Genomic DNA, 16,538 nt, shown 5'->3' on the forward strand with positions numbered 1-16,538 from the left:
CAGTACAGGAATAAATAATGACAAATAAAATCACGCTATTCAAGAAAATATGACCAATTCAACTATTTATAATTTCAACTCCAGATAAAATCATAATAGTTGAAAATCTCCCATATTTTTTACAAATACCTTTCTAATAATTTACTGATACTTTCTGTATTTCCACAGTTAAATATTACATTTCATTTAGCTGCATTTATTCATTCATATTTTAAAAACATTGTTTAGCTTATTAAATAACTATGTTAGCAGTAGATTGCATACAGTAAACCTCTCGATATTAGGGAAGTCAATCGTCTTTGCACTTGCATTGTAATAATGAAATGAGCATAAAAATCCATATAACTTAACCCACTCAATGAAGAAGTTCGGTGTTTTTTTATTTATTTGTTATTAATATTATCAAACCAAGCCAAAAATTAAAAAAAATATATTTAATATATGATTATATAATCGTGTTATCAGCGTTATGATTTTTTAAAGTTTTGTTATATTAAAATTACTTCGCCAGTGATGTCACAAGTTCTAGTCTGTGAGTTTTGCTAATTTGTGATTTGGCTTTCCGGAAACATTATTGGCAACATTATTATTGGTTGATTCGGAAGAACTTGTGATGTAATTCAGAATTTTCTGTTATATTAAAATCATTTTTATTAATTTTAAGAGATACTTCGCTGTAAATCAAATGCTCTAATTTTTTAAAAAACATTTTTTCTATCCAATTTCCCGCAGCACTGAACTTCCTCATTGTTTACCAAACTTTCACTATTGTAGGGTTTACAATACATGTATAATTGTTTTTATTTAGTTGTTTACATAGTGCAATTTTTCTGGAAAAGGTTTTATTTTTAATATTTTTGTTTATCTATGTTATTTTGCTTTATATTTGCTGCCTTAAAGCTTTTTACAAAGTTTAATATTAACCCTTTCTGAAAATTGGAGAAAAATACATACTTATTTCATTTTTTCAATTTATTTTTATTTTATTTTTTTGCACAACAGGCCAGGAGGCCCAATTACAGTTGTAAATTACATCACAGAACACCCGGCTTGAGAATTTTTTTTTTTGTGTTTTCACCGGGAATTCAACCCGGAACCTTCCGTGTGTGAGTCAAGCGTCTTGACCACTAAACCACGGAGGCCGTACATAGATAGTAAGCACCAGCTCCCTTGGGGGATCTTTTCACTGTTACTTCAAATGTAATTTTTAATACAACTAAAAAGTTGTATTCAATATTAAAATAAATTTACACTTTATTTTAACTATAAATATACTAACAATTTTGAGTTGTATTTCGCGTTTTAAAATAATTTATTTAACGAGTCAAAGTTTGAAACCTGATTGACTTTCTGTTTGTGTAATTTACAATCAGGATGAGATTTCTCGCATCACATACAGTGCCACACTATTTTTCTCCAAGATTCTCACTGTTCCCTGCTTTAAATATGTAGAAAATACTTGACAAATATTCCGGACAAGTTGATTACCTTCCTTATTGAGGAATGCAGGTGACTGTCAGTCAGATGGCAGTCTGGACTGGATTAGTCACGTTGACCGGAATTCTTGTGTAAGTTTGAGTAAATGTGTAAATTATATTTTTTTGCATTAGCTCAAGAGGGGTCCTGGTCTCCGGTGGCTTTCTACGACACAGTGATCGGTAGGTCAGCAGACGATTTCGTCTCTATTTCTTTACTTGTCAACTCGCCGGATTGTTCTTACTTTCTCCAGGCATGGAATCCATTTCTTCCGGGAGCTTCATTACATTACTAACAATTCTACTTCAAGCTTTCATTTTTATTTATTTTTTAATAAGATAGTGTAGTGTTTAGGAAATTAAGTTTTGTATTGCATAGTCGGAACATTTTTTTAAAAATAACTTAAAATTAAACATGAGCAGATTACCACAATAAACTAATAGATACATATGTTTTTTCAAAATCATAAATTAAAAATAATACATTTTATATTTATTCATAAAAGCTTTATAACATCCTTCTTTTCTTTCGTTTGTTCAAAATTCTTTTTGATGGAGTATATTGAAAATGCTTGAAGAAATTGCACTATATACTTTAGTATCAGAGTTCATTAAAAGTGAGTTCATCCCATGTGGCACTAGAGTTGATTTATATAAATACTTGCTGTTTATAACAACTCCTGCCATAATACCTACATATATCACTAACCTATATATATATATTATGTATCATTTCGTACAAGGTTCAATTTCTATCTTAGATGGCCTTATACAAAATGTGTATAAATACTATGTTAGAAAGTTTCATTGTGCCCGAGGGCAGTTATATTAGCCACATATTACCTTACAAAACTTATAGTATATTATTTGTGTAATTATTAGGAAACAAATCATTAGTGGTAAGTATTGTGCCATGACAATGTTCCGATATTTTCAATTGCCATGTTAAAATTCAATACAAATAATTCAAGGGGTGATACACCAACAATCCAGCATAAATACAGAAAGATAGGTGTAATTCATAATAATTTACTCTACTGAATTCTAAAAAGTCAAAATAAAGTTATCCAAAACAGGTGTTGCACTTTTTGCAACCTTTTATTAAAATGCAGTTCCAGAAATACATGCAACATTTCACTTTTAAAAAGTTGTTTGCGGGAGAAATTATTATTGTTATTATGTGTACTAGTTGTACTGTTATTTTGGTGACATTTTTAAAGCTTAAATGAAACATCATTAAAATATGAGGAATAAATTTGTAAAAAATAAGTATTATTATAACAAAAGTACTTAAAAAAATTAAACCGGTACATTTGTGAATTTGATCTGAATTTGCATAAAATACATACAAAATATAGCAAATAAGTAAGTTTTTTTAAAAATTAATTTTTGTTTTAAGCAGTCAATATGTAGGTATGTTATTTGATCAAAAATAAATTATATTATTCGATTTATGTTATTTATTGACAGTAATAATATTGATGGAATTACATTGTAATTATATTCCGAAGATGCCCTTTAGAGGGTAAAAGCTCTAATTGTTCAAATAAATAAGTGGAAGTGTACCAAGTATTTTAAATTTATAAGTTATATTAATATACAAGTTATTACGTAATTAAATATTATTATTTACAACAAAGTAATACTATGGTATGCCCACAAAAAATTGTCTCCAATATCACCACAAGACTAGATCTTCACTCAAAACTCATTAAACCAAAAAAATAAACACTACAATTGTAAAAGTATAAAATACCAATAAAAAAAATAGTATCCGTTGTTTTCTGGATACCTAGACATTATTTTTGTATATTTTTTGTTACTGCTTCAGCAAAATTTTACACATATTCCTAAACCAATTTGGCAGAATACAATTAATCTCCTAAAAGAGAATATCAGATGCAGATAATCGAACACAAATAATAAAAAAAATGATACTGTCATCCTCAGTTGAATTTTTCCAATTGTTTCAGGAAACACATCTCCCACAACACGGAGTTCCCTGGAACGCTTCTCTGCGGCTGAAGTGGCCTTCGAGCAGGCCTTCCGGCAACCGGCTGTGGCCCCCATCTCCCTGAACAACAACTCATTCGGGCTGGCTACGGGAGGGGGTGCCGGGCCTGCAGGACTCATGCCCCTGAGCAAGAGCCCCACTCCCGGAGACCTCGGTGCCAAGGACACCAAAAATGTGGAGATTGCCGAAGTTATTGTTGGTGCCATTTTAGGTTTGTCATCTAAGCTATCTACTTTTTACAGGGGATAATGTTTTTTGATAATTATTTATGTATTAACGAGTTGATTATTTCTTGAACGCATATATATAATGAAAACAAATACCCGATGATTGAAATGAGAGTTTACTCTACTATTTTAGGTCCCTGCGGGCGTAACTTAATAGAGATTCAAAATCTATCCGGAGCGAGTATCCAAATCAGCAAGAAGGGCACGTTTGCTCCGGGAACACGAAACCGTATTGTCACCATTAGTGGATCTCCCAACTCCATCAACAGTGCGCACTATTATATCCAGCAGCGCATCGCCGAGGAAGAGATGAAACGCGCCCGCCATAACAACATCTCCAGTATCATGCAGTAAAGTCTGCACCAGCCCATTCCTATGGGAGTTTTGACGCTAAATGTTACTCCAACATTACCGGCCATCGAAACTCTCATCCGAATCGGCCAGTTTTGTGAAGTGAAACTTGCTATTGGTATTTGACAACTCCACCGAATAATTAGCATTCTTACATCCCGTATTAGGAATATTGTATTTCTGAGACTGGTAATGAAAAGGCTCACTCGACTAACTGTTGTGGAGATGAAATGCGATTAGTCGCGTAAGAGTAATTTTGTCTTTCGGCTGTTTGGATAGTAAAATTACTTCATCTTGCCTAACAAAGATCCGCTTTATACGAAGCTAGGCAAAATATGCAAGGAATATAGATATCTTGTTAAATTAGTCAAATATTCCCAATTACCGAGAAATGTGAAAATCATAACCTTAGGTTGAAATTATCCGAAAATATCGAATAGTCTGTTTTTTCCCATTCTTCTGACAAGTTAGATTTCCATCAAATGCAAAACTAAGTATTTCACATACTTAACAATTATGTTACTATTTACTTCTACCTGTTAAGGTAGCTATCAACCAGTTAATAATATAACATTATTAACAAAGCTATTTATGTGTGTATTTCATTATTCATGTAGTTTTGGTCATTAATTCCGTCATCTGCATCCCGTTCATCTCAAAGAAATTGCTCTCATTACTACTATCATCGTCTCACCTTCGGCCAGATTCCTCCGTAGTCGGTGTTTACCCTCACAGGCTTTTATTTTGTTTGTGAATTACAGGGAGTGCCTAGAATTTGTTGAAATTTTAGCTTATAGCACAAATTGAAATGGCCTAAGAGAGCCTACGCATGCTTAGTTTTTCCTTTATTATTGTTGAATAATATGTGAATAAAGGTTACACATTGAGGCAACTTAACCTACCGGCGATCGCATATAGTTCCCGACGGTTCCATTGTGACTTGGATCTTATGTAAATTAATAATTGCGCTTTTCACGTGCCATTTGTTTTGTCGTCAGTATTTGTTTAGTTATTATTATTTAACTAACCGCGAACTGAACATTTTTACCCATATGCGAGTGTAGGTTTCGCAGATTAGTTTCATTTTTTGTGCCAAACAATAACGTCGGTAGCTCATGTTGCCTCAGTATGTAGGGAGTGTTTTGATCAGCACAATATAGGACACTCTCCGGGCCGCAGATACAAGCGTAGCTGAAGAGCTAGTAGTAGCAAGTAGGAGCCACAGATCGGCCGGCAGTCATCCATCACCCGCTTCCCCTTTGCGATACATTCCTGCGCTTTCTCACCACCTCACCTATTTACGCTACCATTTGTCTTTACTACTTCATTTGTATATACGTAGACCTAAATCCCCACAACTCCATCTCAGCCATAATAGAATTCCAATTATTTGCGCCCCTTGGAATCGCCTCAGAGTAGGTGGCTGTGAAGATGAGTTCTTTACGGAGAATAGTACAAAAATTTTATTGTGTCTAAATTATTTAAGGGTAGTTAAATTATTCCTCGAAAGTGTGGTTTGATTGTGATGTTAAATGTTACGTTGCCATATCTGATGCCACCTATTGTTTCCGGATGTATCATTCTACCATCGACATAGCCTTGAACTTTTGGCTGTGATATTTAAATGTTGGTTGTCAATTTGGCCGGCCGGTCGTGATGCGTCTTGGCTTCCGGTCACTTGCGGGTTATACTCTTCAATATTCATTTTAGGATAAATTAGGAATATCGCGAGAGGGTACGATGAAAAAATTATTTACACTTTTTAACTATGTCAAATTTTATTTTCAATTTATATTTTATATTCTCATTTTTGTTGTTAAATTAGTTGTTATTTATTTCGATAAGCGACTATTTGGTTCTTCTGTAAATGTAGAATAATATAATGTACGGGATTGTGAACCTACTGTTAGTACTTGTGATATCGGAGCGAGGCTTCGGTCTCGTGGGATCTTATGTGATAAGGACCCTCGTGTGTTATTTATTTCCTCTCATCTTACTTCTGGTTAGCACTAGTGGTTACGTCACCCGAGTTAGTCGGGAGTACATTCCGGAGCGGGGAAGCTCGCACCGCCCGTACAATAATTACTTAGGTTTAGATATTCCAGTGTTAATGTTGTTATTATTCAAGTTGTTACTAATATTGAGAGTATATCACGACAGAAAGGGCATATAAATATTCAGGATATATATATACATATATATCTCTCACACACACATTCACCGCGAGTGAAGTCATTATTTACTGTTCTGTGATATTCGGGAGTGTGTGGGTCCTCCCTTCTCCGGCCCTCCTCCCCGTTCCCACACATTGTACTAGCACTTCTCTCTCTCTCTCTCTCTCTCTCTCCCTCCCTCTCTCCCCCCCCCCCCCCAATCGGCTTGGTCTATCCCACCTCTGTCTGTCTGTCTGTTGTTTACCCAACTGTATACATATGTGTTTATCCGATGATGATGATGATTGTCCTTATATCATTTGCGTATAATATTGTCTTCTCTATTTAGAACATACTCCGATTCACTTACATAATTATATTGTATAGGAATAATATTCGATGAATACTTTTCAAGAAAGCCATTATTATATTTAATTATAGAGAAAGTTTAATAGGATTATAGTGAGATATATTATTGGTAAAGTTTTCATCTATATGAATCTACTCTTGATCATTATATTTAGGTGTTGGAATTGTTAAGTACCCAATATTACGTTGGCTCTCGGTCGCGCGCCGGGAGAATACAGAGTTACCTGACTAAAGTGCGCTCTATGGTAGTACAAGTTTAGTCTAGCGTCGCCACATTGACTCCCGTTTCGTGTAGTTTGTGATAGCTCCCCGTGTTACCGACAGTTACTTCATTCCGCGCCTTCCATGGAATCACCGTCACCCGTTGTTACATTAGTTAGCCGAGGGAGGCACGTTGTGACTAATTCTAAATACCCGTAACACTGCCTCGGAATTAGATGTTATCGCAGCAGCCTCACACTTTGTTGTTACTTAGCTTCACGGAGGTGGCGTGTTATTGTTATAAGCATTATGAAGTTACCTAAGCGGGACGCGAGTGCGTAGCCGGCTAGAGCTACTCGCTGCGCCCGCTACGTGTACTCAGACCCACTGTACACGTGTTGAGATTGATAAATAATAATTCTTGTTGCGTAAAATTATAATTGAAAATTTATTTATAAGTATGTGTAAATAAGAATTTAAGTAAAATTTATTGTTACTTATGTTTTGTTCTGTTTATATTGATATATATTTTATTTGTTTCAAATGGTTTGTAATAATTAGGGGTTTTGAATATTCAGTGTTGGAGAACGGTATTGATAATTGATATCCACATTATAGGGTTCCTAAGAATTGCGTGCCAGATTATTATTTTACTTTAAAAGTTGACAGCATGGTTTATATTTATGTTAAAATAATTCAGATGGTACCTTCATAAACAATATCTGTACTAAATAACATTAAATAAATCCTTATCAAATGGTTATTTCTATCTTTTATTCCATTCCTCTTTTTTGTTATTTATTTTTCTGGGAAAATTAAAAATCCAAATTATTTGGTGATTTTTTATTTACTACAAAAAAACATAGTACATAAAATCAAAAATGGACGGTTTACAATGGTTATATATAAATAAAAAGGAGACTAGAAAACTATTGGAAGCATTTATTACTATGCCAACCGAAGAGATACAATGAAGAGTAAGTATTTTATAGTACAATACGAGAACTTAGAATTATATTTATAAAACTGATTTAGTCATTAAAGAAGAAAAATACTGTATTTGTGTACAGGATTTGAAAGTAAAAAGAGGTAACATTAAAAAAGACGAGCAAAATTGTTTTCCATACTATTAATTAAAAATATTTAGTAACATATTTTATTTACAGATTCTAAATAAAATAACACTACACTTTCAGAATTTGAATCTTCAGATTTTTTTTATTTGATTAGTGCTTTTGTTGAAACGACAGTTTTATTGGTCAAAGTCTGATAGCCTTAAGAAAATGTGCGGAAAGAGGTAAAGAGTAAGGGAAGGTTCCCTTTTCCGTTATGCAGCTGTCAATTTAAATTATAACCTTAGAGTCAATGTATTTATATTCTAAATAAATTATATTTTATTTCAACAATCGGGGAAATCTGCCATAAATGAAATAATTTGAATAATATTTACTAACATTAGTTAAAATAACTCTTAGTTGAGAAAAAAATACATTATTCTTTGGAAACGGTGTATGGGAACAGTGTTAAAAAATTGTCAAATTAATAAATTTTATTTTACAAATAAACCAGGCAATATTTTTCCCCTTTACCGCACTCTTTAAGTCGATTCGTCAAGTATACAGTCTATCAAAATGTCAAAACCAGGAGACAAATAATTTAGGTTGACAGATGCGGATCGCCCGCAGATCTCAAATACTTTACACCATTTTTTAATTGGCGTAACTCTAGTTATGTCAGAATGTGCGCTCATGAATTTGTGCATCGTGACAGCTTTTCAGTAGGAATACCTCAACATGTCTTACATCTTATTTGATTTACATATTCGTTAAAAATTTGTCAATAATTTCAATTTTGTCAAACTATATAAATTATTAAAAATGTTAAAAGGGAACACAAAATATTATTTTAGTATAAAATATTCAGTGACCAGTCTTATAATATATAAAAATAAAAAACACACCAACTACACTAATGTGCTGTACATTTACATAAAAACATCTAAATATATATGTGCTTTCTATTCCTATTGCACACAGGCAAGAATATTTTTTTAATAAAGTAGCAAGCAATGTTGTTGAAAACATGACCTACAAGTTAGAAAAAACAATACATTTACTTACGTCTGAATTTTAAAGGAAATGCTAAACAGACAAACATATTGTTCTAATTGATTGTTTTAACAGTTGTAAGGTATAAAAATAAGTTATGCAGGATGTAGAAATTTAAAATTTGACGTAATTCTCTAAATGTTTGGTTGTATGGTAATATTCTTCCTAACTCTGTACGTAATTATATATTTAGATCAGCGATTGGCAATTGGCGGCTCGCGGGCCAGGTCCGGTCCACAAAGTGTTCTCTTTTGGCCCTGCGGGTTCCTGTTCAGTTCTTGAACGGACCACAGTAGTACATGAAGCCACGCCGTCAATTAAGAATTTCTCTTTATTTTTTTTGCAACTTAGAATTTTCAGGGTAATGAATGTTGTAGTCAGCATGTTTTGTATTAAAATATTGTTTTAAATTGTATTTTTTCATCACAGAAATTACTTAATTGCATATTAGACATATTGAGTTTAAATCATAAGCACGAGTGACGTCAACGGTCTTGTAACTTCCAAAAAGAATTGATCAATTTATAAAGCACGCCACCAAAACTAATTGCCGACCCCTGGTCTAGATATTTCTATTTATATCATAAAATATTTATATCTTAAGGCTAATTAATTACTTTTATAAAAAACCAAAAACTTTCTCATATTGATAACAACAATTTTATAGAGACTTTCTTTCTGGAAACATCATCTGTAATATCTGTTCTACAAAGTAGCTCCAGAAATAAATCTTACAACCATTTTGATTGCACAAATGGAATTCGATTTTATCTATTAAAAGATAAATATAATCTTACATATTAAAGGGTAAAATTCTGAAAAAAGAAAATCGAGTGGTTCTCCTACATTTCTATGTTTGCCAAAGAGAGTAGCGGTTGGTGCGTTCACCTACCATGCTTGAGGTCCTGGAAAGGTTGACATGAAATATTTGCTTTTAAAGGTGGTTTTCCACTGAAGTATTTCACTGTCCCCCTAGACTGGCACATAAACATAATACTGACCACCTTGCCTTCCTGTAACAGATATCGAGATACGCTGCATTTGATTGAACAGTGCAGTGTCGTATGCACTAATGGTTGGGGATAAGGGTGTTTGATGATGATGGTATAAAGAAAGATAGTCAAATTATACAGCATGAAATTGACAGTCGTTCACCAGCAACATTTTGGGTGCAACTTACTTATTTAACTATAAACTAATGTACGGTAAAATGCATATAAGTTTATTTCTAGCGGAATGCTTTCTGAAATATAATCAGCAATTTTGTATAAAAATGAGAATGGCATACAAAATCTATAATAATTATTACAAAGGTATAAAAGTATGAAACCACTATAAAAAAATAATATTGTTAGATTACTCGAATAATTTTACCTAGATTAAGTCAATTATATTTTATCACAGAAAAGTATTTTATTTTTTCTCAATGAATAAATAGATTTTAATTTGTTAATAGGCAACACCGAGAAAATATGTATTGCTTTAGTTTTGTGTAACCAGTTTTTAAATTATTTATTAAATCAAATAATATTTTAAAATTTGTTTTCTGTGTAATTCTACTTTTATAATAAATACAAAGTAGGGATTAGCATGAACATTTTTATCCACAGAATAATATTGTGTACATAATAAATATTACCTAGTAAATATAATATTTTTATACATTCATTGAATTGTGCCCATGTAGAAAGACACATACCACACAAACAAAAAAAAGGTGTTATTTAAACCTAAAATAGTATATATAGCAACAAGGTACCTTTGACAATGAGGAACTTCAGCTCTATGGGAAATCGGATACAAAAAATGTTTTCTTACAGGCAGTAAAACTTAAAGCATTAAATTGTACAGCAAAATTTCTTGAAAAAAATAACTATGTTCACATGTATCAACCAATGATAAGAGAGTTATGATATATTTCCAATCTGCTTACCGTCATTGGACCAATCGGCAGAACTAACCAAGAAGAAGCGGAAAAAAACTTCAGACGTCAAACGCGAAGTAATTTCAGAAATACAAAACAAAATAAAAGATTAAGAAAACATTTTTTTGGCTTAGTATAATTCTTATTCTTAGAGGTGGGGGTCAGTGCTATGCAAGCTTCTGATGTCACTGAGACCTGTGAAGATCTATTGTGGCTGAGTTTAATACTCTATTAACAAAACAAAAACCACTGAACTTCCTCATTGTCACTTTTGAAAGCATTGTTTCATTTAAAAAAACATAGAGCTTTTCCTAAATGTTTTTGTTGAATTACTCTAAAAAATAAACAAAATCACGTATACCCTTCTACATGGGTACAATTCAATTAGACTTGACTGCAAAATGGTCACGCCCATAAAAAATGGAGCACTATGAAGTTCACTATTTTAATTTCCTTTTCCCAAAGTAACTACTCATATAACTGTTTCTGTGAGTATTCAGTTACTTTTTTCCTGCCCATTATTAACACAATCAGAGGGAACACTCTAAAATATTGAATAAAATTGGAAAACGCATTCATTTTACAAATGAATTAATATTTTCCATACCACTTATAATTTTGGGGTGCAAAATATTGTTGATAAATAAATAAAAAAAATATGACAATATAGAAATAATTTTGATTTTTTTGACTAAAGAATACAAAAGTATTCGTAAATATATGTATATATTTAATTGTTTTGTAGGGGTTTGCAATTCTAAAATAATATTACACATCCGATAAAATAGTTATAACTAAAAAAGCAGAATTTCCAGGAGAGCCTAAAAACAAAAATAACATGTCCTAAAACCATGTTTTCTTTTCACAATTTGAAGCAATGCCGATGTGTCATATATGTATTTGAATTAAAAAATGGTATTACATTATTCAAAGAAAAATCTCAACTGTCATAAAGAAAATAGTTAAAATGTGACACCGTTTGAGAATGCCCACATTCAAATAAGTGTGTTATTAAACCCGTTAAGTGGTTAAGCATAAAGCTAGAATTATGTATATTTTTTAGCATATGACAGTTTTTTACGTAATTTATTCTGTTAAACAACGAATGTCTCGAGCAAGTAGAAGAATTTGTGTATCTGGGAAGCATGTTTTCAAGAGATGGAAGAGTAGAAAAAGATGTTGAAAGAAGAGTGAATGCGGGCAACAAAATGAACGGAGCACTAAGCACAGTAATTTCTAATAAAAATATGTCAATCGAAGCTAAACTGGCAGTGCACAACGGAGTTTTAGTCCCAACACTTATGTATGGAAGTGAAACATGGAACTGTAAATCTGAGACAAGTATAATTGATAAGATTAAGAAAGGGTCTCTGAGATGGTTTGGTCACGTAGAACGAATGGACGACGAGAGAATGGTAAAACAAGTGTATATGGCAAAAATGAACGGCAACGTTAGACGAGGACGACCAAGGAAGACGTGGCATGATCAGATAAACCAAAATCTTAAGTCTGGTCATGTCAAAAGCAGACAGAACCGAAGGGCATGTATGACAAGATGTATGAATGTGGAAGAGGCTAGGATTGTATGCCAGGATAGACGTGTGTGGCGGTCCATTCTCTCTGCCAACCCCTACGGAGAAATGGCGTGATGGTAGTAGTAGTAGTAGTATTCTGTTAGGACTATTTTATCGGAAGTGCGATAAGCAGAGTATTTTAACTGCAATAAACTTAATTTATTGAGTATATTATTTCCTTGAGACTCAATTATTATGAGAGGTACTGTCATAAAAAATTATATTGTCTATATTCGCATTTGCAGAATGACGAACAAACAATAATCCGTATTATTAAAAATACAATCTATCAGTTCATTGACTAAACAAATCATCTTTAGCACAAGCTCTCATGTTTCTCATAAGAGCTGTGTAAGAGTATGTGTGTACATAACTGAAAAGACCGCTTATCTTTTTTTTATAAGTGTGTTTGTAATTTGGAGAATCTTGAAACGTTGACAATATAAGACAATGAGAATGTATCAATAATAAATAAATCAAGTAGATCTACCTTCTTTAAAGTGGAGCGGGTGTTTCACCCTTCCTACCAACTTTCGCTGTATAAGTAAAAAAGAAAACATAACTAGTCTTCGGTCGACAAGCAAAGAAATAATGTCAAGAAAAAACGTGCACAATTCGATTACACTTTATTTACCAAAGTTAATATTTTATTATCCTTAGATATAATAATAACATTGTGAAGATCCTATGCATAATATATCTGTGAATATTGACGCTTTCATTTTTGTCAAAACTCAACAGGGCAGCTTCACAACATTTCCGCATTCCCTCCGTGCATCACGAATTTAGACCCCAACAGTTATTATTAAATTCTATTATTATTCAATAAATGCAGTCAAATCAAATTTTCAAAAATACTTTTCAAATCTAAAATATGCATTAAAACATTAAGCTGCAATCAGATTTAAAGCCATGGTTTGGTGAATTTTTAAAATAATAATCAAATTTCAGTAAAATAGATTTTTGAAGAATATATTGTCATTGTCTACTAGAATAAAAAAAATTAAAAAAAACAACGTTTTGCAGATTATTGACCATAATATATTGTGTATTTCATAATTTTCAGATGTTCAATATTGAAAAAAAAATATGGTGGAAAAACTTTATCAATATTTTAAAGTGGAAGTGAAATACTGAAAGTAGATTTGTCAAATTACAGAACACTAATTTATTATTTCCAACTCTGGATTGTGAGATTCGTAATTAAAACCATTATAATATGTAAAACTTATGATACCAGATGTGTCTTGGCTTATCATGTCCTCCAAAGTGTGGGCGATATCGGCGAAGGGCGGCCTCTCATCCAGGTCCAGTTGCCAGCAGTGGAGCGACACCTGGTATAACTCGTCCCCCGAGTAGGGCAGCTGCCCTGGCCGCATGCCTCGAGCCACCCGTGTTGCCACGTCCCTACTGCCTACGTGTGCGTACGGAGTGCCTCCCAGAGAGAACAGCTCCCACAGAAGACAGCCAAACGACCAGACGTCACTCTTCACGTGGAAACTATTCTGCTTGAACATTTCCTGAGCGGTCCATCTCGTATAATCCGGCTTCTCCGAGGCGGTGTAAATGTGCGCTAACCCAAAACCGCTGATTTTTGGAGTCAAATTATCCGCCATAACAATATTTCGACAACACAACCTTTTGTGAGTTACTCTTTTACTGGATAAATACTCCATTCCTCTGCATATATTCAGCGATAATTTCAGTATCGTTTGTTCGTTGATTAAAGAAAATTTGTTATTGGCAATATCTCTGTGGCGAGAGGACAGCAATAGTTCCTTCAAGGAATGGCGAGTATCTTCCAAAACTACATACAGGGTATCGGGAATTTCGCAAATTCCGATAAGGGATATTACATTCTCGTGACCGTTGGATTTGATAAGTAAATCCAACTCACTAAGCATGGTTTTTTTGTCAGCTCTCGACAGCTGACTATCGGGTACAGCCTGTACAAGGGCGGACTTGTAGTTGCCCTGGTGTTGTACCCTACCGCGCACAAACTGCCCGAAACTTCCTATTCCCACTACAGTTCCCGTATCTACTTCCAGAAAGTTTCTCGGAATATTCCAGAGTTGACGTTTCAAATTGATGTAGTGATCCACTCTCTCCTCTTCGTCGGGAATGAAACCTGAATTTTCTATTTCGATGCACGGACCGCTCAAAGGCATCGTTTGCGATAATCTTTGTCGCCTGCGAATGCCAACTTTCCTGCGGAGCACTATGAGCATTCCCAGACCGATTATTAACAGAACAAAACAAATAGCGACCGCAACTCCGAGGACCATTACGAGACCGTTAGTTTCCTCCTCTTCCTTTACATTGAGCACGGCGACATCGCTGGCGTGGGTATACCTTTCCTTGGTGATTCCGTTTTTCTTACTCACTACTCCGACGGCTATTTGTATGTCTCTGGACTGTGGCAGGGGAGCATTATAAAATCCGTTGTATGTCACTCTATCTCCTATGATGAAATCGTTTTCCACATCCTTAGGGTCAATCTCGGCGGTGATGTAATAAGGTAATCCTTCTTCCGAAGCTTCTACGTATGCCTTAAGATTAGACGTCAGGAAACCCTGTTGGAGGTCCTTATTTATCACGACGATTCTATATTTACTGACTGGTCCGTTCATATTAGTCGCAGGTGGAATTCGGATGACCATGTGGTCATTGCGTCTCTCGACGACGATCGCTTCCGGGGGCGAGGGGTCAGGTTCTCCGATGTTAGTCTCCACTTCCGCGTGAGTGGCTACACCGGGCCCGAAGGTAGACAGGGCGCAGATAGTGATGTTGTACAGCGTTCCAGGGTGCAGGTTTACCAATTGAGCGACAGACATATTACTGGAGAAGAACCATTCCAGTTCTTTAGGAACATAATCCGCGTAGGTGAATGTTACTTCGGACCTGATTTTGTAGCCGGTTATAGGTCCGTGGGCCTCTGGTTCCTTCCACATGATCCGAAGTGTAGTCTCCGTGATGTTGGTGATGCGGATGTCGGCCGGGGGTCCTGGCACGAGGACTCCAGTGTCGTACACACTGGAGACGCCCTCCCCTCCGCAGCGCTGGCTCACGTCCCTGGGACATGGCGCCGCGCACAGCGCACTGTCCGCCATCGCCTTCCCGGGACTATTCCCGCAGTAGCAGTTGGACCCGTTGGCGAGTAACGCGAACCGGTAGAAGATCTCTTCACAAGCTGACGTACAAATTTCGACGGAGCCCCCGGAATGCGTATTGATAAATTCATTTTCAAAATTGTAACAACCGATACTATCCCCTCGAAGAGTATCGTAACAAGGCACTATTCCGCATAATAATAAAATTATCGCTAGTTTTTTCATGTTTATATTTATTATGGAAAATTGAAACCCGATGCAAATATCAGCATTGGAAAGTCGGAATAAACTATTTTAAAAAAGATGAATCGACTTAATGTACATAATGATTTTGTACTATGTAATTACAAGTAATCTTTTAATTCTTAAAATTTAAAACACTTATTATTTATTTTAAATGACGCATACCACTACAGTCACAAATCACAAATGCCAAAAACAACAAGCATAACCAATATTATTTGATACGCCCAAGTGTATATATCCATAGACACACGCTGGCAACACCAGCTTCAGATTTATCCAGCAGCGGTCCACAAGGCACAAGGGAATTTGATCAAAACCCACATTTGATGGGGGTCAATCATCATCATAATTTCCCTGCCCGCACCTAATGGTGCATTAGGCACTGCATTGGTATACCAACTGTAGCGTGTCTTGATTGTTTTTGTTACACAAAGGTAAGAATATAAGTTCTATGCTTTAGGTGAGACAGGGACTTTGAAATAGTATTGTATTGTAAAAACAGCATTTTAAATAAATATTCTAAAGACCACGAAGCGGACAAACAACATTGAAAAACATTATTTTTCTCTAAGTGCCCTGTCAGGTATCCCCAACGTTGGCAATAACTATGGTAAAAGTTTATTTGCCCTGTGCTGCCTGAAAAATCTGCTCCACAGTCCTGAATCCAATCCATTCTTGTTTATTACGCAGCCAGAACATTTGTTTTCTTCCAGCTCCTCAGTGACCCTCAATCTTGCCCTTCAAAATTAAATGAAGCAAAAGGTACTTTTCTCCGCGCATTGATTG

At 34.6% G+C, this 16,538-nt stretch overlaps 2 protein-coding genes across 2 annotated transcripts in view; one reads left to right on the forward strand and one right to left on the reverse strand.

Annotated features, from left to right (window-relative positions):
- ps (RNA-binding protein Nova-1-like protein passilla) overlaps positions 1–7,551 on the forward strand; it is a 48,639-nt gene extending 41,088 nt beyond the window's left edge. Inside the window, exons 7-9 of the mRNA XM_088225627.1 lie at positions 1,611–1,658; positions 3,449–3,700; positions 3,850–7,551. Of these exons, the coding sequence (XP_088081753.1) occupies positions 1,611–1,658; positions 3,449–3,700; positions 3,850–4,070 (521 nt within the window). The 3' untranslated portion in view covers positions 4,071–7,551. The remainder of the gene's footprint in view (positions 1–1,610; positions 1,659–3,448; positions 3,701–3,849) is intronic.
- A 70-nt stretch (positions 7,552–7,621) lies between these two features.
- Positions 7,622–15,931, reverse strand: Wsck (tyrosine-protein kinase Wsck). Its single transcript, XM_088225600.1, has 2 exons — positions 9,787–15,931; positions 7,622–9,740 (listed from the first exon to the last, which is right to left on the reverse strand). Exon 1 carries the CDS (start codon positions 15,729–15,731, stop codon positions 13,560–13,562), a length of 2,172 nt encoding a protein of 723 aa, XP_088081726.1. The 5' UTR covers positions 15,732–15,931; the 3' UTR covers positions 7,622–9,740; positions 9,787–13,559.
- Between the last annotated feature and the right edge of the window lie 607 nt (positions 15,932–16,538).

This window comes from Micrasema longulum, unplaced genomic scaffold (assembly GCF_059751315.1).
Source record: "Micrasema longulum isolate JH-2025_06_02 unplaced genomic scaffold, ASM5975131v1 h1tg000376l, whole genome shotgun sequence".
NCBI classification, from domain to species: Eukaryota; Metazoa; Arthropoda; class Insecta; order Trichoptera; family Brachycentridae; genus Micrasema; species Micrasema longulum.